The sequence below is a fragment of the Gambusia affinis genome, linkage group LG17, assembly GCF_019740435.1.
Source record: "Gambusia affinis linkage group LG17, SWU_Gaff_1.0, whole genome shotgun sequence".
In the NCBI taxonomy this organism is placed as follows: domain Eukaryota; kingdom Metazoa; phylum Chordata; class Actinopteri; order Cyprinodontiformes; family Poeciliidae; genus Gambusia; species Gambusia affinis.
Window position 1 is genome coordinate 4,585,156 of NC_057884.1, and position 25,926 is coordinate 4,611,081.

Genomic DNA, 25,926 nt, shown 5'->3' on the forward strand with positions numbered 1-25,926 from the left:
GTTTGACAAAACTTCAATTACATGTGACAAATTAAATGTTTTGTTTTTGGTTTTTTTAAGTTGGAGCTGCATTCTCTTTTTTTTCAGTGTAACATGACTCATCTACACAGATTATCTTGAAGTTGGGCATTTTCAAATTCAAATTCAAATATACTTTATATGGGGGCTGCACAGAGGCGTAGTTGGTAGAGCTGCTGCCTTGCAGCTAGATGGTTCTGGGTTCGATTCCCGGGGTCTTTCTGCATGGAGTTTGCATGTTCTCCCTGTGCATGGTGGGTTCTCTCCGGGTTCTCCGGCTTCCTCCCACAGTTCAAAAACATGACTGTCAGGTTAATTGGGCTCTCTAAATAGGTGTGAGTGTGAGTGTGTGTGTGTGTGTGTGTGTGTGTGTGTGTGAATGGTTGTGTGTCCTGTATGTCTCTGTGTTGCCCTGCGACAGACTGGCGACCTGTCCAGGGTGAACCCGCCTCTCACCCAGAACGCTAGCTGGGGATAGACACCAGGAACCCTCCCGACCCCTTTAGGGATAAAGGGTGTATAGAAAATGGATGGATGGATCCCAAAGGGAAGTTAAATTAGATTTATGAACACAACAAATACTGTTAATTTCTAAATAAATAAATCTACTTTCTGCATTAAAGCAGATGACTCAAATGTGGTTTTACATGCATTCATTCACAGCAGCACTTTGGGTTTCATTTTTCATCAACAGAGTGAGATCGTCCTGCTGGTCCCTACAGGGCCTGGTGAATCGGCTGCTTAAGGCGGGAAGCTCCGCTGTCACTTCCGGCCGCATTGATCCAGGCGCAATTAGGTGTCAGAGCGCCGCTGCTCTCTGCTGTGATGACGGCCTTGAGGCTGAGCGAGGCTGAGCGAGGCTGAGCGCGCGCGCGAGAGAGAGAGAGAGAGAGAGAGAGAGAGAGAGAGAGAGGCAGAGAGAGAGAGAGAGGCAGAGAGAGAGAGCCTAATCAGGAGAGTAAACTCCGCTATATTTCAATTTGGGAGGGCGCTCTTCCGCTCCGGGGGGCTGTGGCACCGGTGATAAATAAAACGCCCATTTACTCTCCATTTCGCCCGCGACGCAGACATCCAAAAAAAAAAAAAAAAAAAAAAAAAAAAAAAACTGCGCTGCGCCATCGGCCCCCGTAATCATCGCCAAGCGCGCATTTTTTGAACGCCGAACATAAATCACGCAATTGGAAACGCCGTGATTAGAAGAGTAGGGGGAGGGGGATGGGGGGGGGGCCAACTCAAACAAATGCAGCGTGTAACCTTGTCAGCTCCTGAAATCATCTCCAATGAGAAATGAAACAAAATGGAACAATTGACTCATATCCAAACAGGAGGAGGAGGAGGAGGAGCGGTGTGTGCGTGTGCGTGCGTGCGTGTGTGTGTGTGTGTGTGTGTGTGTGTGGTTGGGGGGTCGGGGGGATCAGTTACACGTGAAGAAAGAAAAGAAGAAGAAGAAGAAGGAAGAGAGGGGGAAAAAAGCTCAAGATAACAAGATTACAACCTCCTCTGGTGTAATCCCTCTGTATTATGACACATCTGTTATTAAGAAATGTGACAAAGGTGGCCCCCCGAGTGGCCCGGGCCCTAAAGCCCCTTTCAAATGTTAACCAGCAGGTTCCCGGAGCCGCTCCGGAGTGCTAATTGGTCGATTGAGTCCATTTAAGTAATCCCTGCGCTCCCCTGCTGCCCTCGAGCCCTCTGCGCCGCCAGTGGATTTTCGGGCTGAAGTGCCGCACACGGCCCTCTATTCAAATACTTCCATATGACAACTGCTCACAGAGCGCTCCAATTAAAGGCCAGTCACTTTCCATTTGGGCCGCATCAATGGATCTGCGCTGTGTGCGTGGCGCAAACAAAAGGACCCTTCCAAAGCATTTAACCGCCCCCTCATACATCCCCCAAAATGTTGACCGCTGGGTGCCGCCCCTTCATACAAAAAAAAAAAAAAAAAGCTCCTCTCAGGGGATTTTACAGGCTGGACTTGGGAGGAGAGTCAGGGCCCCACTAAAGAGATCCGTGGCTGTACGTGCTCAGCAGCGTGAAGATGAGATGCGCATTTAAATCTGGGAGCGGCTGGGTCCACGCGCCTGCCAGGGAAGCCCAGACCGGCACCGGTTCCGGGCTTCCAGGGCCGGTGCCGGGGTTAATTAAGCGGCCTTCAGAGCGACAGCGGCAGGAGAGGCCGGCCTCGATTCTCCCTACATCTGTGATTTCAGATTCATCCCCGGTCCTCTCCCCCGGTGGCAGAGGGGAGGATTTTTAATGGTAAATTAGCATGCAAGATGAGAGGCGGCCTGCAGATCTCACATTCTCCAGAGCAGCATTCAGACAAACAGTCCGCCTGTAGCAGGAGGTTCATGCAGCCAACTGCAGCTCGAAGCAAACTCTCTACAAATGTCTCCTAATGTGGAGCACGAAAAATCTAAAAAAAAAAAAACTAAAAAAAAAACATATATTTCGGAAAACATTTTTTGTGACGTCAAAATAGAATTTGATCCTCAATAAGTTTAGCTATTGAACCCATAAAGCCACAGCTAGCATGGCCATTAAAATCATCACAGACAGTCGGAGATTCACCCCATTCACTTGGATTCCCCTTCGGTTGAATTTCTACCGGCCAATCAGCAAGCAGAAGGAGAAGTGGTGAATGATGACGTCGATTTTCTGAGCCTTTTCAGAATCGAAGGCTGTCTGTAGTTTCAGCAATGGCAGCTGGAGGAAAGGAACGAAGCCGTTCCGTTCGTGTTGGCCAACGCTTCCAAATATTGAATCAACATGAACAGCCATCTTGTTCGGCTCAGCACTGCTTCCCTTGCAGTGTGGGAAACATTTGGCAATTGGGTAAAATTGGGAATTTCAGCAGAGTCCAGGCCTCCAGGAAGAATCTTTTTCTCAATAGCTGAGAGTTCATCCCAAGAGGCTGTTTTTTCTTTTGTTGTTGTTGTTGTTTTACCAGGCTAGGAAAGCAGCAGAAAACAGTTCAAATCTGGGGAAGCAAGTGAATGTGTCCTTCTGATCAGAAAGATCTAGGGTGGTTTTACGCCAAAGGCTAATAGTCCAACAGACTGGGTTCTGTCAGGGACCAAAATTGAAAATTTTGTTACATTGTCAGCTGCTGTGGTTTGCATTCACACTCCACTGAGTCAAAGGAACCAAACTAATCAAAAAGCATATTCCCAGGCGTGCCATGGTGGCGTAGGGGATAGCGCGACCCACGTTTGGAGGCCTTGAGCTCTCGACGCGGCCGTCGCGGGTTCAACTCTCGGAGGGTGCAAGAAAATGGACCTCTGCAGAAGATAAGAGCTGAACTTTCTTCTTCTTGGAGAGGGGATCAGATTTTAGCAGCTGTAGGATTTCACTTTTGTTGTTCACAATTCATTTCTCACGCTAGCTAGCGCTGGACTCGCTTTAGTTTTGTGTGTTTACTCTGAACGCCCTACACTATAGTCTGCTACCTGCTCTGAGAGCAGTCCCCAGCTTGTTTAGCAATCATAGATGCATTCAAACCCCACCAGAGTTCACTTAGGTTTCTAGGCAGACCAGAGTTTGCTGTTTTGAACTGCATCAGAGTCTGATTGTGCATTCACACCTTCCCAAACGAACTGGACTTTCTAAGCAAAAGAGCTAGAGTGCTATTAAAGTGGACTAAACCAGGCTGGTGTGAATTCACAACACATTCTCACACCCGACTCGTCATATATTGACGAGTTGGGACGCCGTCTGACCATGCGTCACATATTGACGCTGAAGGGCTACCTTCGGCGTCAATATGTAACGACAAACGGCAGGTTCCTTTACCGTAAAATGTTGACGAATTTGACGATTTCGGAAGGTCGCATGTTTTACATGGATTATTCATGCGAAGGGTCCTCGCAAACACTGCCGAAACTTCAAAACCCCGCAAATTGGTTAGGTTTAGGGAAAAAATTACGGTAAGGCATAAGGTAAAACCCCTCGCGTCACATATTGACGCGAAAGGGGTACCCCGCGCGTCAATATGTGACGCGGAAGGACGTCCCACGCGTCAATATATGACGAGTTGGGAGTGAGAACGGGTTGGAATTCAGCCTCCTTACTCTTAGCTGTTAGCTACAACGCTTTCAGTTCGGCTACAGAGCTAAAGTTCGACCTGATTGACTCTAGTGTTGTCATCTTTTCATTTGAAGACGAAAAGGTCAATCATAGTTCTGCTCACGTGGCCTGGGTTTTATTTTGTTTGGTCTCAGTTTTAGTCCAGGAAAAATAGTCATTGACAAACTCTAATTCAAGAAGTTTTTAATCATAAAACTAAAAGGCTGTTTTGTATGTTAAATGACCTCACTGTATTTGATCATCTATAACTCAAAATCTGCAAAACTGGCCGTGTTTCCATTACAAATGCGCGCAGAACTTTGTCAATATTCCGCTAATGTCAAAACAGAAAAAAAGAAGAAAAACACTGCAATTTTGCAATTGCAGTGTTTCCGTTAAAAAAGAAACCCAATCAAAATCTCACATGAACAAGTTTGTTTGTGCAATAACTCATTAAAAATGATACTGCGCCATCATCCTCCAGCTACTTCCTGTTGTTTTCTTCTTCGTGGTTTGCGCCACTGGCGACATCCGTTCGTTGGTCAAATGACTCCTGTGATGTGAGAGAAAGTGTTTCCATTCCAGTTTTGGGAAATCAGTACATTTTGATACGGCTGAAAAAAAATTAAAAAATCTCATCCTAGCACCAAATTATTTTTTTTTAGCAAGAAACAAGAGTTTTTCTGAGATTGGCGTGCTTTCATTATTTTTGAAACGTCAACTTGCACTGTATAGTTCAAACTTGAACAAAAAGAAAATACTTTAAACTTCTGCTTTGGTATCTGTGATGCTCTGGTATCACTGTAGACTACAGGGAACAATTTCGACCTGAATCGTTTGGATTCTCTTGTATTTTGTGAAACATTTAGTCTCTTTTTGACAAGAAATTACCAAAATCATTGCAAATATCTCACATCTCTCTTTCAGGAACCTAATATATCTGGTCTTTGAAATTTGTTGCACTGTACATTTTTTATGCTATAAAACAAGCAAACAGAGAAAAAAAGTCCCGCTTCACACAAACACACACACACACACACACCCGCACACACACGAACACGCACACACACACACACACACAGACACACACACACATATAATCTACCTTATAAGAATGTAGAAACCAACATGTATGTTTGCATCTGTAATTAACAAAAATATTGCAGCCCTACTAGTGAGAAGAAATTAACTCGAATCAGACAAAAGAAAAAAATAGACAAGACAAGAAGAATATAAGCACCGACAACCGTGAGGAGGCAAATCACGATAAAATAAATAAATAAATAAATAAATAAAAAAGAAGGCGAACTCAAATTTCACGAACGAACAATACGTCCATCGAAAACAAGACAAACAGGCCCGCCGAGGCAGTTCTCCCCTGATTTCCAGCCTCCATCTCGGCTTTCATCATCATTGAGAGCCGGATGTGGACGCAAAGTGTTTGCGGGCTCCGAGCCCCGGCCTGGCACTCATCTCCTGGTGCTTTATTGTGCCATACAGGTCTTCATTATGAGCATCTAGAGACTCAGTGAGGGAGGGGTGAGTTGGAGGGGGTGGGGGGGCTTTTGTTTGCCTGTATCCTCGTAGTTTATGTGTCTTTAGCACGCTAATACGCCACTATGTCAGACGGAGTCTGTTTTAGTGCGCGAGTCTTTATGGGCGGCAAATTAGTGGCGAATAGGACAGCGGAGCACTTTAGCAGCACTCACCTTCTCCTCACCCCTTTTAACTTATTAACTTATATTAACTCAGTTTGAACCTGTCAACAGGGCTCGCGCGCTGATCGCAAATAAATCCCGGCAGCTGGGCGTGGAGGAGCGAGCAAAATGTGTTTACCGCCGCGTGAAAAAGGCCCGCACGCGCCGCTCGAGGCTTTTTCTTTCTTTCTTTCTTTTCTTTTTTTTTTTACCTCGCAATCACTATTAATGAAGCCAATCTTCATTTTGACCGCGTGATCACTTTTTAATGCACTTGAGTGGCTTTTAAAGCGCAATCAAATGCTAATTAAAGGCCAGGGCTGACCATAAATGCTCTTTCTCCGTGTTTTCTTTCTTTCTTTTTTTTTTGGAGCATGCTCTCAGCTCCAGACTGAACGCAAGCATGAGTCAATTGTTAAATGCACCTGCAAGGAGGTCGTTTCTATGAACTGTGTGCTTCACAGGAGCAACACAACAACAAGAAAAGCAAGGAGTCTGACAATGGAAGCAGGCTTTTAAAGAATTTGTGTTGAATTGGTTTTGTTTGTCCTCTGAGGGGCTCATCCAGAGGCATACATCAGAACAGGTTTTTAATAGTCATGCTAGCCATTGTGGCTATTTTTAAGAGATGTTAGTTGCAAAAAAAATAAAAAATAAATATATATATATATATGTACCTTCACTTCACCCTCCTTTGTTATTTTGAACTAAAATTAAAATTTCAGATTTTGTCACGCAGTAAACATCCATCTGTTTTATTTTGATTTCATATCAAAACGCAAAGTCGTCCCAATATATACGTATGTACAAATACTATATTCATAAACGTCGTGTACAATATTCCCATCAGCTCCAACTAGCTTCCCTGTTCTTGCCGAAGAACAAACAAACCATCCTGACAGCATGATGCAGCCACCACCGTGCGTCACTTTGGGAACGGCGTGTTCAGTTATTTTACCAGCCACAAGTAAAGTTTGTTGGTCGACAAGTTGAACTCTGAGCTTATCCGCTGCACATGCTCAACTGAAATCAGGTCTGGACTTTGACTGGGCCGCTCTAAAACATAAATATGCTTCAGTATGGCTGGAAGTTTGGCACCAGAGTGATGTGGGTGGTTGTTCGTCCAGCCCTTTCAAATCCTTTTTCGGCCTCTACGACTTTCTGTGTAGCTTCCTGTTCTTGAGCCGCTGCAGGGATTTTTGCTCTCACTTTTTTTGTTTCTTTATTCTTTTTGGATAGTTATGACACTTAACCATGGCAACAAGTCTTGCTTTTACAGCTTGGAGCAGACGATTAGCATCTCTAACCTCTAGCCTAAAGGCCAGACAGAGATCTAAAGCGGAGTGGCGAAAGCAAATGAGGTGGATTAGCGGCGCTTGCTAACAACTTACGCCGTCCAGGACATTTTCCTGTCCAGATGTTCAGCTGTTAGCATGTGATGACAATCACGAGACTATCATCCAGCAACTGTCTTCAGTCAGAGGCCTCTTCAGATTCAGTGCATGACTGACTGCTACTGGAGATCTTTCCAGGCCACAACAACGACGTTCATTTTCCTCTGAAACAGGGTGGGGGCAGTAAGGAAATCCAGGGCATTCAGCGAAGAAGACCAAACAGTACCCGATTTTCTCAGGGGCATTTGTACAGTCACGGGAAATGTTCTTAGCTCACCCTTGTGATTTGTTTAAGCTGCCTTGTTGAAAGCATTTAGTAAACAGAACGTGGACGCGAGTCCAGAGCAGTTTCGTTTGTTTCTACGACTGATTAATAAAGACGTTTCCTCATAAGCCGACACTTTATTCCACAGCTGATCTTTTCCCAAGCCGCAATTTCAGCTCCTCCTCCAGCGACGTAACGTAAACGTCTCAGTAATGCGCTAAGCAGTCACAGAACCACAATCTCTCACCCCCACCCAAAAACCAATCACACTGTAACTACAACACACCCCTGGGAACAGTAATTGTAGTGATTATGCTTTGCAGACATTCCTGTGTTTCTTGTATCGTAATTAGATTTTTTCTCTCTCTCTCTTTTAGTCACACCGAAGTTTCTTTTTAGAAGCTTCTTTGGAGCGTGGAGAGTAATGGCTACATGTTTCCGCGCCGAAATATTCAATAAACGGCTCATTAGGGCTACAGACACATTCAACTCTGCAGATTTGATTTTTCACTCTCCTGTTTTTTTGTTTGTTTGTTTTTTCCCCCCCTCAGAGTCATGCATTTATCAATTTGTGGTCCAAAGGAGATGAGAGGAGTGATTCCTGACAGGTTACCTGATCCCTAGACTGCAGGATGCAGTGTGATGTAAAAGTATTTATATTCTTTGAACTTAAAAAAAAAAATAACAAAAAAACCCAACATTTTGATGCATTAAAGTCACAGAGTTAATTTCTATGATGTGAAAGTCCAACAAAAAATAATTCAGAACAAAAAAATGAAAAAAAAGTGAAAATTTTCCCTTTATTTTCCTCCCAAGTAGAGATCTGAAAAGTGTAATGCGTGAAAAAGTGAAACGCATCTGTATTCTGCCCCTTTCACACCGACTCCCTGAAATGACATCCGATGCAAAGACGGAGAAGTTGTAAGTTGCGCAAATTTTCTTTATGGAAGGAGACTTGGTCTTACATGGTGGTGGCAGCATCATGCTGGATGAAGCTTCAAAGCCAAACATGCTATTCAAAGCATGTTTGGTTGGTATCTTCTCAGTGTGACAAACGTTGTTAAAGAGTTAATAGAGGAGCCATGTTGTCACTTCCTGAGGGCGGAGTTTCAGATAGAGCAGGAGTTTTTAAAGAGACAGAGGCCCAATTTGAAGACATAAAATATCAAACTCGGATTTCTTTTCTATTATATTTGATGTATATTGCGTTTTTATAGCAACTGAAGGTAACAGTTACTTGATTGTGCTATGAAATGGCACTGTGTGTCTGGAAAACACTGTTTAATGAAAATCATGAACTCATGGAAGATGAAACATGAGGAGGATAAATCTTGGCGGAGGATAACATTCTTACACCTGTCATGGTGATGCTGTTAGTCATTAGAGGTATTGCTGAGAATTAGGAGATAATGATGGTGGGGGTGAGGGGTCATGATAGTCAAACATATTCCTGACAATTCAAAAGTGGACAATGACGTGTGGAGGCAGTGAACTCTTTGCTCTTTGTGCTGTGATGTACACGTTGCTAAGCGAGTGCCAACATCAGCAGGTAACCAAGATTATAATGCTAGAGCAAGTCGTCATCATCTAAAGGTGGCAGCCTCACAGGTTTTCCGTATCCATCATTTAAGAACACCAAAGCGTCATCTGCACAGAGGCATCATGCTGTAGCGCCGTAGTGGAAGGAGTTTTTCTTCGTGGATTTATTGCTGTGCTCTAACAGACTGCAGATGGGAAACAAACACATAAAGCTTATTAAATGAAGCAATTCCATCTGTTCTTATAAAACTAACGGAACAGGAGGTACTTTCCCTGACGACGGTATTTTCAAAGCTCCACTAGTTTTTTTTTACCAGCAAGATAAAAGAAAAAACACTTTTGCAAAAACAACTTAGGACAATCAAATACTTTAAGTTTTCTTTATTTCTGCCAGTATGTGCCTCTGCTCTCCCTCCATCTGGGTGGCGACTCGAGTTTTACGATTTGGGGAAGTTTCCAGAAAATGGATGCAAGTCAACGCGGCGTCCTCCGAAGCGGCGATGGAAACACGACGGCGTAAGAGAAAGATCCATTTCCTCGGCGCTGGCACCTGCTGCGATGGGCTCTGGGGCGGAAACGAGAGAACGCGGAGCCGCCTCTCCTCCCCATCGGTGGCTCCCTCGACCCGGCCGGCCGCTGACAGCTTGATTTCGGCGCCTCTCTGAGGCGGAGCGCACAGACGTGACGGGCCTGTTCTGCTGGTCTTATCACAGCCTCTGCTGGGGAGCGGAGATGGAGAGGACAGGATGAGACACTAGCTGAGGAACTGTCTGACCTAACCAGTGAGATTCACCTGTCATCAGCCAGGTCATCTTGGATCATCCCAATGCAGACCTGACAGGGAGTCACGGATATACATGTAAAAATGCCGAAAACAAAGGCAAATTGATGAATCCTTTACCAATTTGCAAAAACTTTGCATTAAAAATAACGCTTTAAAATGATATCTTTTGAGCTTTCCATCCTGGTATAATGTAATTCCCTCTTCAGAAACGTACCCAGAGAGTTGTTTGAGAAATCCTCTGATCTGATCTCCCATGGCGACCATTCAGCTGTGCAAAAACGCCCGGGTGGACCTAGCTCCTCCTCTGAGCTGCAGCTCCTTCAGACTAGCCAGCAGCAATTACCAAACACCTGGTGGAACATCAGCAGAGCTCATTATACGAGCTACTTCTCAATGAAATGCTGCTAAAGGGTTAATAGTGGAGCCATGTTGTGATGCCATCCTGAAGGCGGAGTTTAGAAAGAGCAGGAGTTTTTAAAGAGACGGAGGCCCAATTTCACAAGGCCTAAAAATACAAACATTTCTTTTAAGTCATATTTGAAACATAAAGTATTTTTTTTTAAATAATAACTGAAGTTAACAGTTATTTGATTATGCTATAAAATGGCACAATGTGCCTGGAAAATACATAATCCAGTTTGTTCTGAGGTCATTTTGCAGAATGTTTTTACGAACCTTTAAATTAGCTGAAACCATCACCAGTGCTCCCTGATTAGACTGTGTTTAATGATTAATAATTTTAAGAAATATGATTTGAACAGTGAGAAGCAGTTGGGACATTATTTTACCAGGAAGTCCCTTGAGATTATCTTTTTAAAAAGGTTGGCATCCCTCTGCTAATGAACACAAAGCCAACAATGGTCACTGAAAAAACTTGAAATTTACAAAAATAACAGTAAACAGAATAACCAATGAAAATCAGATGCCGCTTTGAATTGTGTCTCAACAGAACCACTTAAAAAAAATAAAACAACTATTGGAAACAAGCCTGGACGAAACTGATGGTACCTGCAACTTCATGTTGGGTTTTGCAACCTGTGGAGGAAATCACTGCGATCAAAAGATTTCTGTCGCTGTCAAGGAAACGTCTGGAACTGTTCAGATGTTTCTGCTCTAATCCTTTTATCTGTTTTTAGCTCTTTGTTGCCTTAAGATTAAGGAGAAATATCCTCCCCTTCTTTTGCAGATTTTGAAAATATTAGATTAACCCTACATAATAATGGGATGTTTTGATTTTCTTTTTCCTCTCCATCTGGCCAGATAAAGAGAAGAATTTGCCGTTGTTTTTTCTTGGTCATCTGGAATTGGTAGAATCGTTGTTGTGAAGCAGGATTTGAGTCAGCTGCGTCTACCGTTTATGCAATCCTATGCTATTAAAGACAGTTGCTCATTATATTGCTAGATGAGCCGTTTGTGAAACGGAAATGACACAACACACCAATGACAAACGAATAATTATCACTAATGAATCAGGCCTCGTCAACAAACACCGATGTAATGATCTTTAGATAATCCAAACGTTTTCTCCGCTGCCTGCTTTTTTCCCAATCCGGTAATGGACTTGGATGACATGAAGGCGGGACATTGTACACGTTTAATAAATTCACACGTTCTTAAGAAGAGGCAAATGAAACTTCGGTTTGAGTTCATCTACAGAGCAAATGAAAGAACAACACAACAGCAATGGGTTTCTGTTCATTTTTCACTACAGAAGACGTTATTCAGTCATAAGCTAACAGAGGCTACCAAAGACTTTTGGATAGGTTGATAATTTCCAGCACATGATCACTGGAGCATATATACAGCTCTGCCACAAAATCAGTGGAAATTCAGCAGTGAAACGGTCAGGTAATTGCAGACACTTCACTCACCTCAGTATGCTCGATGCTTGACACGGAAAGTGAAACTCTAACTTCACTGACTGGTTGGAAGTCATGAGACACTGAAGTTTCATTTTGAGATGACCAATTGGCTCTCCTAGACAGTGAAACCTCAGAAAAAGCAACATGCGGGGCCCTGACGCAGCAGAACACCGTGAATTCCACACCGTCGATCCCAATATGGATGCACTATTCAGAACTAGATTGGACAAAACGGGACGCATTCCTCAAAGAGTTGGCATGTTCCACAAATTTCCTCACATTTCGACCTGCGCAGTGAGCAAGAGCAGTTTGACCGTTTTCAACACTAAAGGCACAGCAGTGTCCGTTGAAAATTGCTTGGCGTGCGACGTTTTAAAGACGTATTTTAAAAGGTTTTTCTACACCTACCACTTTTCTGTGGATAATCTAGGAAGATCAAACCACTTTCTGGTCTTCGAGAGGCGCACTTGCATTTTCTTCTTCTTCTCTGCAGCAGAAAGTAAAAACAGTCACGGCATTAACAAACACACACTTTGTTAAAGAGTCCTTTTCATGAAGCAGCATGTCAGGTGTGCAGATATGTCTGAAACTCTGATCGAGTAGAGAGAGGTACCGTGTTGAGGGGGGAGAAGGAGAGGTGTGTGTGTGTGTGTGTGTGAAATGGGAACAGCTGGCTGAGGGAATGAGTACAGAGGGAGAGGTGATGGATGCGAGTGGAGCTCCTGTGACAGATGAGCTAACAGGTGTTCACCACGGCCCTCAGAGAGACGCTATTTATGAGCCAGAGAAGACAGCCAGATGCAATGCACGCTGCGCTGTGCCGCGCCGCCGGCCTCTTCAATGCCGAAACCCATCACAGACATCTGCACAACTTCACTCGACGAGGAGCAACACAGCAGAACCGGCTCCAGCCGGCGGCGCGGCGGCGTCCTTCTTATTCTTACGTAGCGGCCAGGTTAAGGCGTTTCATTCATCAGTCTGTGGAAAACAGGAGGAAAAAAAATAAAACCCGTCATATAGGTTTTATTGCTAAATATTTAACATGAGATAATTTTATACGACTCAGTGTCTTCATCTGATAGCTGAGAAATTATTGTGCTGCTACCAAGTCTGTCATTGGCGTTTTTAGTGTCTGTGGTAGATTAAATAAAAACATTCACAGTATCATTACAATGTGCAGTAAAATGTTTATTGTTCAGCAATGTTTGGGTTCGCTGTTCTGAAGCTGTTAGAAATTATATACAAGAAAGAAATGGTGCCATTTTATTACTTTTGAGAAAGATGTACACGATTAGAGTGGCTGTTTATCCACCTACTTGGTATGTTGCTTGTGTGTGTTCCCATCAGTTATCCCTGTTTCACCTCTTCTTGCTACAATGTTTTTCCTTCCACTCAACTTTCCTTGTACAAGCTCAGACACAACCAGCTTCTTTCAACAAAGATCTTTTGGAGTTTACCCTACGCTCTCTAGCTGCACTTTCGTTACAAACGTGCACAAAACGTCGTCTACATTACGCAGATGTCCAGCATAACAGACACAATAATATCGAACCAAACTTTTGCACTTACAGCGTTTCCATTAAAATAAGAAACGCAATTAAAATCACAAATGATTATGTTTGTTCATGCAATACAGTTATATATTTTTTTAAAGTCATCCTCCTACCACTTCCTGTCGTTGTTGTCTTCGTCTTTTCCGCCAGTGGTAACAATATTATATAATATAATATTTCACTCTGTGTGATCACTATACGAGTGTCGCTCTCCGAAAGAAGGGACTGAAATATAACAGTTTTCATTATATTTTTACAAGTAGTAAACATCTGATTCCCACTTTAAATACTCACCTCCACTGAACCTGCAAAGACCAAGTCATGAATTAAATGTATCTATTTTGCGAACGGCAACAAACAGAACTCATTTTCTAACAAAAAGTCAAGAGAGGTTTGTGGGTTGGGCAAAGTAAAAGAACTGTAATTGCATCACGCTGCTTCTAATGTGGCAAAAACAGACATAAAGAGAACAACCAGTGACACGATGTGTTCAACAAATCTAGAACCGAACGCATTAATTATTTTTATTTTAAAGAAACACAATGTGAAATGCCCGCGAATAACTGCAGAAGTTTCAGGGTAAGAGGAGATTTTGGTTACATTTTGGAACCAAAATATCAGGTTACAAAAATGATCAAAAAAAGACAACGGAAAAAAAACAACAACAACAAAACTTTGACAAAGTCATGTTTTATTGATCAGAAAGAGCATACAGAGAAAAAGACCTTGGAGCCTAATTGATCATTGGTTTTCTATGTAACATTATTACCAGCTGCAGGAGCTTCAGCCATCAATCAACGGGGTTTGTTTAAAGGCTGGAGTGTAAAGCTAAAGAGTTTCTCTAATTCGTAGTTTCCTGATGAGAAAGTCGATCTCTCCCTTCTGTCCTTGGCAAGAAAAAACCCCGAGTGGATCACAGTGATGATGGGCTGATTCACCGGTACGGAAACTGATGCAGCGATAAAGACTGTTTCAGTATACGGGCCGTTTCAAAAAATGGATATTTAGTCAAATAAATTGACAGGAAGAAACTTAAACAAACTCCAGAAATATGGAATGACTGGAGTGCCAAAAAGAGAAAACATTTGTTAAATAAAAAACAAAAAAACATGAAGACAGATTGATGAAATACAGACCTTAATGGATGTAGAATTTTTTTTTATAATTTCAAAAAATATATACAAAGAGCTTTTGCATCTTTTTATATTTGTCCTGCTAGCCTTTTGTATTAATTTATGCTTTACCCATTTGTCCGTGTACAGTTGTCAAATCCTAATCAAATTCATCTTAAAAATTGAAGAAATGCAAAAAAAATAAAAATAATTTTTCTTTTTCATTATTTTTCATATCATTATCATCAGACAAACATCTTCATTTTTTGGCACTTCTATCACTCCATACAGACCAGATAAAGTCAGTATTTTTGTGAATGGAGTCTTGTCAGTATTTTTCTATTTTTTTGGCTTAAAGGTAGTGAATATGCAAACACATTGAGAAAAGTGTCACATCTGAAAATGTAGAGTTATCTGTGATGCCTTCCAACACTGCCGAGACTTTCGCATATTTATTCTGATGCTTCGGGACAACCCTCGCTAAAGACGCCGGCCTTTTAAAGTAGAAAACACTGAACGGGAGTTTCTTCATTGCTTCCAGACCATTTTGAGTCAAGTCTCCTGGATTTCAATTAAAAAGCGCCAAGCACTTGTTAACAAGATCCAGAGCCGTCCCAAAATAGGGGAATAAAAAACAAAAAAAACAAAAAAACCGCGAGATCTTCTAATAAGAACGGTTCCCCTTTCTTGGCAGCTTGATCTATGCCTGGCAGAGGGCCTGTTTGAGATCTCTCAGCAACATGGACGCCATGACGGTCTTCTCTGTGTTGATGGTGAGGAGGGCAGTGGAGGACTCTCTCAGCTCCAGTGTAACCAGAACCAGAGCTCCGCTGCTGATGGTGCGCCCAGCAAACCTGCAGGAACACAAAAGAACTTCAGCAGGGAAAAAAAACAAACAAACAAACAAACAAAAAAAATGCCACGCAACTTTTAGGCTAACGGCTTAAAGACCAAGGCGTATACAAAAACAAAACCAAGAGATAAAATGCTAAAATGCAGCCTATACAATACTTTAAGAACCCTTCCTCCACATGAAAGTGAATTGTGCATAGCTAGACGTGTCGCGATACATTTTGCTGGATGATAAATTGTCCTAGAAGGTATCACAATAAACGATAATATTGTTGCTTTGAGATTATTTTCAAGTAATATAAAGGTAAATGTATAATAATAATGGAAGACAACGCTTTCAAAGAAACTTGAACTTCTAATGAACATTCGACACTGAAGCTGGACGACGTTTTAAATATCCAAAAATAAACAAGCAGAACAGAAGCAAGAAATAAAATGAATTGTGAAATCTCTGTAAACAAAACTGTCCTTCAAAAAATGGGTTGGTTGAGACCAAAGCACCAGACTGAAGACTTTTGTCATCCAGCTTTTGGGAGAAAGAGAGAAAAACAATAAATTGTGCAAATGGAAATCATTGAGTTTGTTTTAATTTAACTTTCGATTAACTGATTGATTGCGACAGGCCTATGTATGGCCATCAAATCCAGGAAGACCTTTCACTTTAGTAAACTCAAGATTAGAGGCATTAATCTCAGACAACTACCGACTAAAATCAGTCCACTTTCAAAAAGAGAATTTGAATCATTTTTTCAATAAAAAAGTCTTATGACAACTTCCCTACCACCTCAGCATTTACATTTTGTTCCATTACAGACAAAACCTGCTGGATTGTATTAACATTTTGGGGGATGGACTGTAAATGACCCCCAATTAAGAAGGTAGCTGCATTGGGTTTGAGTAAAACCAATAGATTTGGTAACAAAAGTCGCTTCATTACTTCTAAAAAAAAAAAAAGCCCAAAAGGACCAAAAAAAAAAAAAAAAAAAACTCTTTCAGGAATGTCACAGATTTTTCTTACTGGATATAAAGTGTTTGTATAAACAAACGAGACGAGCAAAGTAAGTCTGGCTCTGCACTAAGCCACATGTAGCAGAGCAACAGAGTCTATTATCCCATCGGATCAGGGGCCATTGGGGACAGAACCCGCCCTGTATGCCCGTCAAACAGCACTCAGCCTCTTTTATGGACTGAGAGTCTATGACTGTGTGGGAACCGACGCCTCCCTTCCTCCCCCAAACCCCGTCCCACCAGCTCCCTCTGGGGCCATGCCGACGATTCAGTCCACCCCCGTTTCCTTGGATACCTTCCCCGCAGACCGGAGGGGCGCAAATCTGAGTCCACATGGTCCCCATTGAGAGAAGCTAACAAGAGGTAGACAGAGGCTATGACCCGGCGTGACCCTCTTTGAGCGCGACAGTGTCGAGCCGGGACCTCACGTGACACATTCCTAGCCATCTGGCTCCGTTTAACACTACATCTCCCGCAACAAAGACCCCCTGCGGCGGCCCGCTTAGGCCTGACAAACAGCCCACAAAGGGACCCACTCAGGCCTGACTAAACCCCGTAAAGAGCCCCCACAGGACGGGCGCCGTGCCGCGCTGCGACCACGGGCCTAACGCCTCCGCTAATTAGCACGCGTGCGCGTCAACAACGAAACGCACGCACAAACCGAAGCGTCGGGAGGAGGAGGGGGGGGGGTGACGTCTCTGGGGAGCCGCTAAATTACCATCAACAGACGAGAGGGAGTTTATCACAGCGCTCTCAGCGAGGAAAGAGAGAGTCCTCCTTGGACTTAATTAAAATATTAGCCACTTCAGCAGGAACCGACTCATTCAGGAAGAAGATGGATTTCATCCAAAAAAAAAACAAAAAAAACAAAAAACCCTTGTTTCTGCTTTCATTTCTTTAAATAATTCAACTGTTGTAAATCGGTTCTCATTACCCGACAGGGATCCATGCTGTGGCCTCGGCCTCTTCTAACCCTTAAACGTATCAAATGTGATATATTTCTTTCTTTATGTGACAAACAAACACATAGTTGCTTTGTTTCCCTCCCTCCTCGCCTCTCTGTCAGTAGCCTGGGGGTGTCTATGCGGTCCCTGCGGCTTTGCTAATGGATTTAGGATATAAATCTATCATTTATTCAGCCAGTTAACACCACCCTGAGGCCGCTAGCGCTTCGTCTCAGGAGATGCGGATGTGGTGCCCTCGTTCTCTCTCCAACAAGAGCTGCCGAAAGCACAAGATCGCGTTTGATTTCCGAGGCCGTTTTCATTGAATGCTTTGCGGCTGTGTGCACAAAAGGATGAAAAGGAGAAGAGGAGAAATAATAAAAAAAAAACACATCACATCTGGATGTAGCACAACATCATCGCATCTTCGTGGACCAGGAGGGAGCGATTAAGGTCGAGCGTGCCCTTAAACGGGTCATTGGTATTCTGCTCTCTCCGTACAGCGGGCTAAGCGCTGGATTAATTGCGGCGCGTGGAAAAGAAAAGCAAAGCATTAGCCCTGGACTTAAAGCAGGTGGATTGACATCGATCGTCGGGGCTGCGGCTAAGCATCGCTCTCCAATTATCTGTGATTCTCTCCGCACCGAGTGGAGCCTGGGAGTGCCATCTGCCTCTCCTCTGCCCGGCCACAGCAAACACAGACTGGGCTTCACTTTTCACACAGGCTTCCTCTTTAAACCATCTTTTCTTACTTCTCCAAACTCGTAGATCAACTTTCAAATCACAATGTTCAATCGTCCACCTGTCGAAATCGACCAATTTCCTTTTGATCGTGTCTGATCGGTCGAGTACAGTAGAGAGAGATTTTCTCTTATTATGTTCATTAAATACATCAAAACATGTGAATACCCATATTTCTTGGTGTAGAATCATCAATGTAACATTGGAGACTAAGTAGGGGTGCACCGATTGCAGTTTTCTGGCCGATCACTAATCTATCCACCGATTCTGATTTTGGCAGATACAATTTTTTATTTTTTTTTGCCTGAAAAGTTGTTAAATACAGCAACAAAATTCCTAAGCTGACAAAATGTTGCCATGGAAAAAAAGTGGAGAATGGTTGATTATCAGGTCTTTGTGGATAAGACTGGTTTCACGATGTGAAATATGAGACGTATGATTGAAGCATAAATAGTCATAATCTTGTAATCCCTTCATTTTCTTCTGCAATCTAAACTAAGATCAAATAATCAGTTTTTAAAGAGAAAAATCTCAATCAAAAGTAAATGTGAATCAGTAAAATCGATAGTTTTTTTTTTTTTACTTGTCAGTGCCCTCCCACCATTCTAGTATTAAAATTGATCAGGTTTTATAAATTAATATAAAATAATAAACTTCTTTAACATTGCATTTGATCTTTTACACTTTTATTCTGATTTATGACTTCCAAAATTATTTCTTTCAATTCTGAACCAGCTGGTGCCAGACACTCGCCATGATAACCTTGGATAAAAATATCACCTGTACACAATATTTAAGTACATAATTTATATATAAATAAAAAAAAATAACAATTATTCCTGAACACAGCATCATGATATCAGCTGCATCGTCAGTGGAGTTAGAGGTGGGAATTCTGAAATATTTCCAAATAGCCAATTAGGTTCAGCTTGCAAAAAAGGGAAAAAAACAACAACACGGCAATCATGTTTAAGCCTGCTGACTGGCAGTGCACAGGGTGGAGCGATGGCAGTGCCCAGTTGCTCTTTGTTCCATTCAAATGGAGGATTCTGGGAAGTTTTCTGCCATCTTGAGGACACTTTGACCTATAGAAACTCTCTGATGGAGCGTTAATGCTTTTGTTTTTTTCTTTAAACCAGAAACTTTTAAACACTCTGCCGTCGATTTAATACTTTGGCTAGGATACGAACAACCTTACAGGGTTTCTGGAAGTTTCAAGTAAAGTCCTTTTTGAAACCACTTTTAGATAAATTTTATACCAAAACAACTTACTAACTTATCAATTATATACCCATAACTTATAACTTGTATAATTATAACTTTTCCAGCTTTCGTGGACTTTTTTTTTACTGTATTCACATCCGGTGCTGTTAGACTATGTCAAAGCAGTGGTCACTTTAACGGATTTCAGTCTACTATTAAAATCCTGTAATAAATTTAGAGATAACGTTACAGTTCTATTAGCCTCAACATGAACAGAATTGGGGAACTGCAATGAAAACAGAAACATCGTTAATAAAAGGAAAAACTACTTTGCCTCTTAACTAAATAAACAAATGCTTTATGATGATTAAATTTGTCTGGAAAAATCTTGAAGCTATCGCAAATTTGCTCCATTCTTAAATTGTGGACCAAGGGGGCAAGAAAAATTGTTCAGAGGGCCTCAAATGGCCCCCGAGCCACACTTTGGACATCCCTGGTTTAAAAAAACATATATAATCTGATATAATGTAAAACACAATCTGCAATGTAGTAATTCAGAGCTAAAAGACACATTAAATTATTTAAAGGAGTCAAAAAAAAGAATACAGATTTTACTTTTCGCAAAAGGTGTGGAACAGAACCATTTTTTGTGCTCTTATTTTCATTTTGACATCCAAATCTGCTAAACAATGAAAGCCAATTCTGTAGCTGAACACCAGAGGAACAGTTGCCACACGGGGATCGAGCTCCGCGACCAAGACTGAACCAAACATCCAAACACGCCTGAACGAGTCAGGTGAGACGGCGACTAAACGGCACGTTTCGGTCCCGGTCAGACGGATGCAGAAGCTGCAGCTGTGAGGCTGTTCGGTTCCTGACTGGAGCTGGACGCAGGCGGGCCGAGTCAGACCAGGCAGCTAGCCAAAGCTATTAGCTCCAATTAGAACCAGGAAGCCCGCGCGCATCGCGGCCGTACGGCGCGGGCGAAGATGAGCGGGGGAGGACAAACGGACGACTGAGGCAAAATAAAATAAATTTAAAAAAAAGGACCACAGTGAAACGAGGAGAACACGAAGCTGCACAGCCAGCCCGGCGTTTTAATTAGGCCGCAGCAAATTAAATACAGGACAGGAACAAGAACGCAACAGAGGGGAGAAAGAAAAAGAAAATCTGTTTAGAGAAACATAATCTAATTATTATCCAGTGTAAAAAGACGAAGCACAGTTTACAAATCAAAAGGGTTCAGATGTAGATTGTTTTTTTCCCCTCCAAACTTTTGTTTTTTTGGAGGGGGTAGGGGGGCTCTAACCAATGGGGATTGGCAGCGCATGCAAAATTCGATCAAATTTGCTTTCAAACGGACTGAAAAATAGAGCACATTTATTCTATTCCGCCTGTTTAGACATAAACAAGAACAGCGTTTTCTACATTTGCTTTCCTGCTTGATTTATTGCCATCCCCCCTTCCCAGCAATCAATTTCTCTGTTTCGGTGGCAACACTCCCCCCTCCTCTTCACACCCCACCTTCTCGGCTTTGACGGCCTGTGCGGGAAAAGCAGTGCTGCACCCTGCTGGCGGACGGGAGGACTGCAATGGCGAACGGGTCCGTCGCTTTGTCAAACAAAACCAGAGCTCAACTCCATTACACGCGCTGATATCACCTTTTATTTTCATTCTGAATCCAAACTTCTAATCCTGTTTTTTTCCCTCCTTCGGATTTTCTCTGGGGATTTCTTTGGAAGTACGGGATTCTTGATGGAGGTCACTTTACGCGTCACATTTAATGCAGAGTGACCTCTATATTAAGCTCTCAGTGGGTATATCCGATCTGAATGATTAATCTAATGTCTGTGTGTGAGCGCCATTTAAAGCAGGAACTGCAGCAATGCGTGGGTAATTTGGGCCACTTATAGGAAAAAAAAAATTATACTCGCTTTTTTGTGCATCGAGCAAAAACGCAATGAGAGCTAATCTGTATTTTCAACATGGCACAATATTCTGCAGAATAAATCACTAAAGCTAATCATTAACATAAATAAATCAGTGCTAATAAAGCTACTAGCCATAAAAAAATAAAGCTATAGATGGAGTCTCAAAAATACAAAGAAGGTGTTCAAAATGTATTTTCGTGCAAGCTTTTTTTTTTTTTTTAAATTACTGGAAAAGTTTTTATTAATCTTTCTCCTCTCAAGCAACTCTTAAAATTTCATTGAAACACAAAAGTGTAACAATATAACTGGCTAACAGTTTCGACTCCACGACTGTATTTTTCGGACTTGACCTATTTCCAAATATTGGGATTTTTGCTTTACTGTAAGCACAAGAAAAGTGCAGGTGCACTCTTTCAGCCAGCTGGCGGAGTGTGCAGCAACAGGCAGGGGAGGGGCAGGACCACATTGCTCCACCCAGCAGGAGGAAACCCCTTTATTAGCATGTCAATAATTTGCCTTTTTGACAAAACTTGGGTGAATCTTGATTCCAGTTGCCTGGATACATGCAGAACTGAGCAGAGCTGGTTATATTCTGACGTTAGAAATACAACCTGAGATTGGAATTTGCTCATTTTCTCCTGATCAGGTCTGATTGGTGGTTGGCTGGTCAAATATATATATATATATATATATATAAAAGAAAAAAAAAATTCTGATTTTTCTTTTTAATAACTGCAGCAAGACTAAGAAGACACAAGTAGGAAATAGGAACTGATCATAATCAAAATAATAATAATAATAATAATAATAATAATAATAATAATAATAATAATAATAACAAAAAAGAAACAACACAAATTTTAGAGATGCACTAATTGCAGTTTTCTGGCAGATTGCTGATTTTAAAGAAGCCTGGCCTGCTGATTTTAGCCGATACCGATAATTTCGTCTGAAAAGTTGCTTGATAGTGAAAAGTTGCCAAGCTGGCACCAGTGGGGTGAGTTTTGTTAACTATGTACCTGCAGATGTTCAGACTTTTGCGGAAGCAGATGAGATCCGTTTCTCGTGGAAGGATCGGTCAGATTAGCCGAGAGCATTAAGAATTTGAGAGAACCAGAGATTTAAGGAAGAAGAAGAAGAAAAAAAAAAGAACAAAACTAACAGAACGTCGTCTTTCTGTTAATGGAACAAATCTGTGGAACAATCCGTCTAAAGAAACCAAAGAGTAGATCAATTTTTACTTTTAAAAATAAAATATAAGATCCTGTCAAGGTAAAATGAAGCATTTTGGTTCAGTAAAGTGCTGTGTCATTACAAAGACACGTTTATGTCTTTATTATTATCTCTATAGATCACATCAGCTGCTTTGTGTTTTTTCGAAGATGTACCTATATGGATGGTTGACTGATATTTAGTTGCTTATGGCATAGCAAACTGACTTGACAGACTATATGAAATTTGTTTTCTCCAAACTAATCGTTTTCATTAAAAATGTTTAACATATGACAAAAAATACGTGTTTTTTGTCATAATGAACTGTAAAAAAAAGAAACAAAAGTAAGAATCTTGGCGCCGATTTTTCAAATGTCTGATCGGTGCAATTCTAACTAAAAGTAGATATGCCTATAAAGCCAGTGCTGCAGGAGCTATGATAAAACTACTTCCTGTCTGGCCACCAGTTGTTTGCGTGCAAAACAAAAAGAAGAAGAAGTGGAGACTCGGAGGACTGCCGGAGTGAAATATGACAGAACAGATCCAAGCCTCTGAACCCGGGTGGTTAACTTTATTGGGGATTCTGTCGGCGAGGAACTCCATCAAGTTGCTGATCATAGGGACGGCTTGGAAGAGCGTCTTCATTACCGCGGGACAGAGTCTTCCTCTTGAGCCGTCACAGAGGCAGAAAAAGAGATTGATGGCGCAGAGTCGTCTGATCTATTGGTTATTCTGAATGAAGTATGGGCGTATCGGTCGCCGGCCTCTCCCACCGGCTACCATTGATTTCCACTCAGTCTTTCGGCTCTCTGCGCCCTTGTGCAAAATGCCTCCCTCTTATTTTATTTTATTTTTATTTTTTTTCCACTCCCAACTTCCTCTGTGGCCCTTATTTACCCAACGTCTCGGACGATTCGCTGCTGTTCAAGCCTAAATCTATAAAGAAATCGTCGCGAGAGCGACGCCGTTTCAAGACGACACGACCAGGCAGAGAGAAGGAGGAAGAGGAGGAGAGGGAAGGAGTGAAAGACAAAGAGGAAGTGAAAGACAGACAGCAGTGCAAAGGGTGAGACAGGTTGGGGTGTGTGTGTGGGGTGGGGGGGGAGAGGAACTGAAAGAGGGACAGAGCAGGAAACAGAGGGAGAGCGGGAGGTGTAATTATCCATCAGGTGTTCGGGTGTGCGTGACAGAGGAGGAAGCTCATTAGCACACTCTGTGTACACCAATTACACAGCTAGGCTTCTCAGGGCATTCCCCTGGCTTGTGTGTGTGTGTGTGTGTGTGTGTGTGTGTGAGACAACAGGTACCTTCACTCTGACAGAAACACACTTTAGCAAAACTTTCGATTCAAAAGGACGCCTGAAGAAATATCCAATAATAATAATAGTAATTAAAAGAAAAGTTTGGATTTCCTTTAGACATTTATTCCAGATTTAAAGTAGATCAGTAGGATGGTATTCAATGGATCAACAGAGACAGGACATGTCTGTGACGGAAAATGTTTCTGTGAAAAGTAAAAAATAAATGCAACAGCTGTCTGCATCCCTTTAATCTGGAACTGGTTGCATTTAACTTAATGCAACCAATATCATCTATTTACATAGAGGCTATGGAAATAGATGATGCCAGGTTACAAAACAGCAGCCGATCAATAATCTAAAAGGCCCGGTCAAAAAAAAAACAAAACTGAGTAATAATTATGGAAGTAAGTGGAGCTGCAGAGTGTCCAAGATCCAAGAGTTTACCAAGCACACAATGGATCTGGTGTTTCTGGAAGACGTTCACAAATGCTCTCTTTCCAATCTAACTGAGGGTACTTTATTTTCTTGGCAAAAAGTTTACAATTTTAAGTTTCCGAGATGTGTCAACTTTTTTCCCCCTATAAAGGGGTGCAACATTAAAAAATTTCAATAGTTAAATGAATCTGTATTTTTCCCTGCTCAGTTTAAGAAGTCCTTTGGTGACTAATTTAAGAAATTACGCAACTTTTAAACTGTGTGATTACAGCTGCAGTACTGCAATCACTAAGAAACAAAACCTACTCAAAGCCATGCATTTGGAAACCACTGCATAAAACTAATTAGACTGAAATAAATGAGCATTCTCACATTTATAACAAGCTATATGTAAGCATCATTACATACATAACAAGACACAATAAGACATATAATAAATGCACACGTTTTCACAAGAGAAGTGAATGCAGGTGAAATGTGTGTGTGTGTGTGTTTTACCGTTGAAGGTTGTTTTGGTCAGATGAAACCACTCCTACATTAGCCACCGACAGGACCTGCTTGCTGATGTTCTGCTTGGAGGTGTTGGCAGTTGCCATGGCGATGGTTGCTGAAGTCTCATTCATGCCCATGAGCTTTTCTGAGAAGATGCAAAATATTTGCTCAGAAAAATCACAAAAACAACAACAACAACAAAAAGAACTTAATTTTATGTGCTAATTTACATTTGAAATTGATGAAAATCGAAGTGGAAGCTGAAGAGGATCCATCCGCAGGTTTACAGATGCACAGAGAAACTGGCTGGTGTCCAGAGTCAGCAAATTTATAGCTTAGTCAATCCTTGACAAGCTGATAAGTAACTCAAAAATACTATCTTTTTCAAAGGGGGTGAATGCACCACATCCCAAGCACTACCAGATCACACCAACACTTTTCAGTACTGATGTCTAAACTGAGGGAAAACGCAGCATTAGCTTTTCAGAATCAGTCAGATGCTTATATGAAGTGTGGTTTCAGTAACGCTAGCAGCAGTAATTATCAATAAAAGTTATTATTTATTATTATTTAACACTGTTTCACGGAAATTCCCCAGAAGCATGAAATCACATCAAAGATATAAAAATAATTTTCAATGTCATTTTTTTTTTTTTTTAACACCTTCTTATAGAATAGGTTGGAATCTGCCAGAACTGGTATCGGCGGCTGAAGATCTTTGAGATCGGCCGTGAAATTCTGATTGGTCCATCTCAAAAAGTACAGAACTGAATAATGAAACCATCCACAAGCTTTCAGCACGCGAATATAATCTATCGTGTGTAAAAGAGCAAAAGTAAACAATAAAAGACCAACAAAAAAGGAGAGTTCATCCGTGCCGAGTAATGGGAGAGGATTTAAATAAACGAATTGAGACAAATAGGAACGTTTTAGGTAGAAATGAAAGTGGTCCCACCATCACATACAATAAAAACCTATTACCTGAAATAAGTTATTGACTTCCCTCCAATGGTATACATTAAAGTACAGTTGTTTGAGAGAAAATGGTCCGAATGAATAGGCTGCTACTTCATCTTAAATCTCCCTTTGCTTTTTATCTAAGTGCAGTTGAGCTCAGACAATCATGAATGAGGTTAATTAATGCAGAAGCAGCATTTAGCAGCACTCAGAAGCTCGCTGACGGGTGGGAGGCGTTCCTCTCCGCTCCCAAAGGCACCACATCATCCAGAGGATATGGATGAGCTGGAAGCCTGTAGACATTTTGTTACTGTTACTCTATGCACGTGTAAACAGATATGGTTAATAGGGTTTATGTGAGAGTGGGTGGTGTAAATAAAAAACAAGCCCACAGTGATCACAAGCAGGACTGTATCAGAGTGAAATGTGGAGTTTAGATTTATGACCCGAGCCCGACCCGAACCAACATTTGGAAAAGACGTTTTCCACTTATTAAGGTCTAACTGGGAGATTAGATAGATTGCCCTGTTGACAGACAAAAGAAATTAAGGTGTAGAAGTT

The 25,926-nt window shown here is 41.8% G+C and overlaps 1 protein-coding gene and 1 long non-coding RNA gene across 5 annotated transcripts in view; both read right to left on the minus strand.

The window, feature by feature from the left end:
- Positions 1-9,385: 9,385 nt before the first annotated feature.
- LOC122819176 lies at positions 9,386-10,106 on the minus strand. Its single transcript, XR_006368566.1, has 3 exons — positions 9,977-10,106; positions 9,772-9,812; positions 9,386-9,697 (listed from the first exon to the last, which is right to left on the minus strand). It is a non-coding gene; the product is annotated as an uncharacterized LOC122819176 (long non-coding RNA).
- Positions 10,107-13,853: 3,747 nt separating this feature from the next.
- ap3b1a (adaptor related protein complex 3 subunit beta 1a) overlaps positions 13,854-25,926 on the minus strand; it is a 59,773-nt gene continuing 47,700 nt past the window's right edge. For all 4 annotated transcript variants that reach the window (XM_044095678.1, XM_044095679.1, XM_044095677.1 and 1 more), the window contains 2 exons: positions 24,415-24,553; positions 13,854-15,143 (listed from right to left, as the gene is read on the minus strand). In XM_044095678.1, coding sequence (XP_043951613.1) covers positions 14,990-15,143; positions 24,415-24,553 — 293 coding nt within the window. In that variant the 3' untranslated portion in view covers positions 13,854-14,989. The remainder of the gene's footprint in view (positions 15,144-24,414; positions 24,554-25,926) is intronic.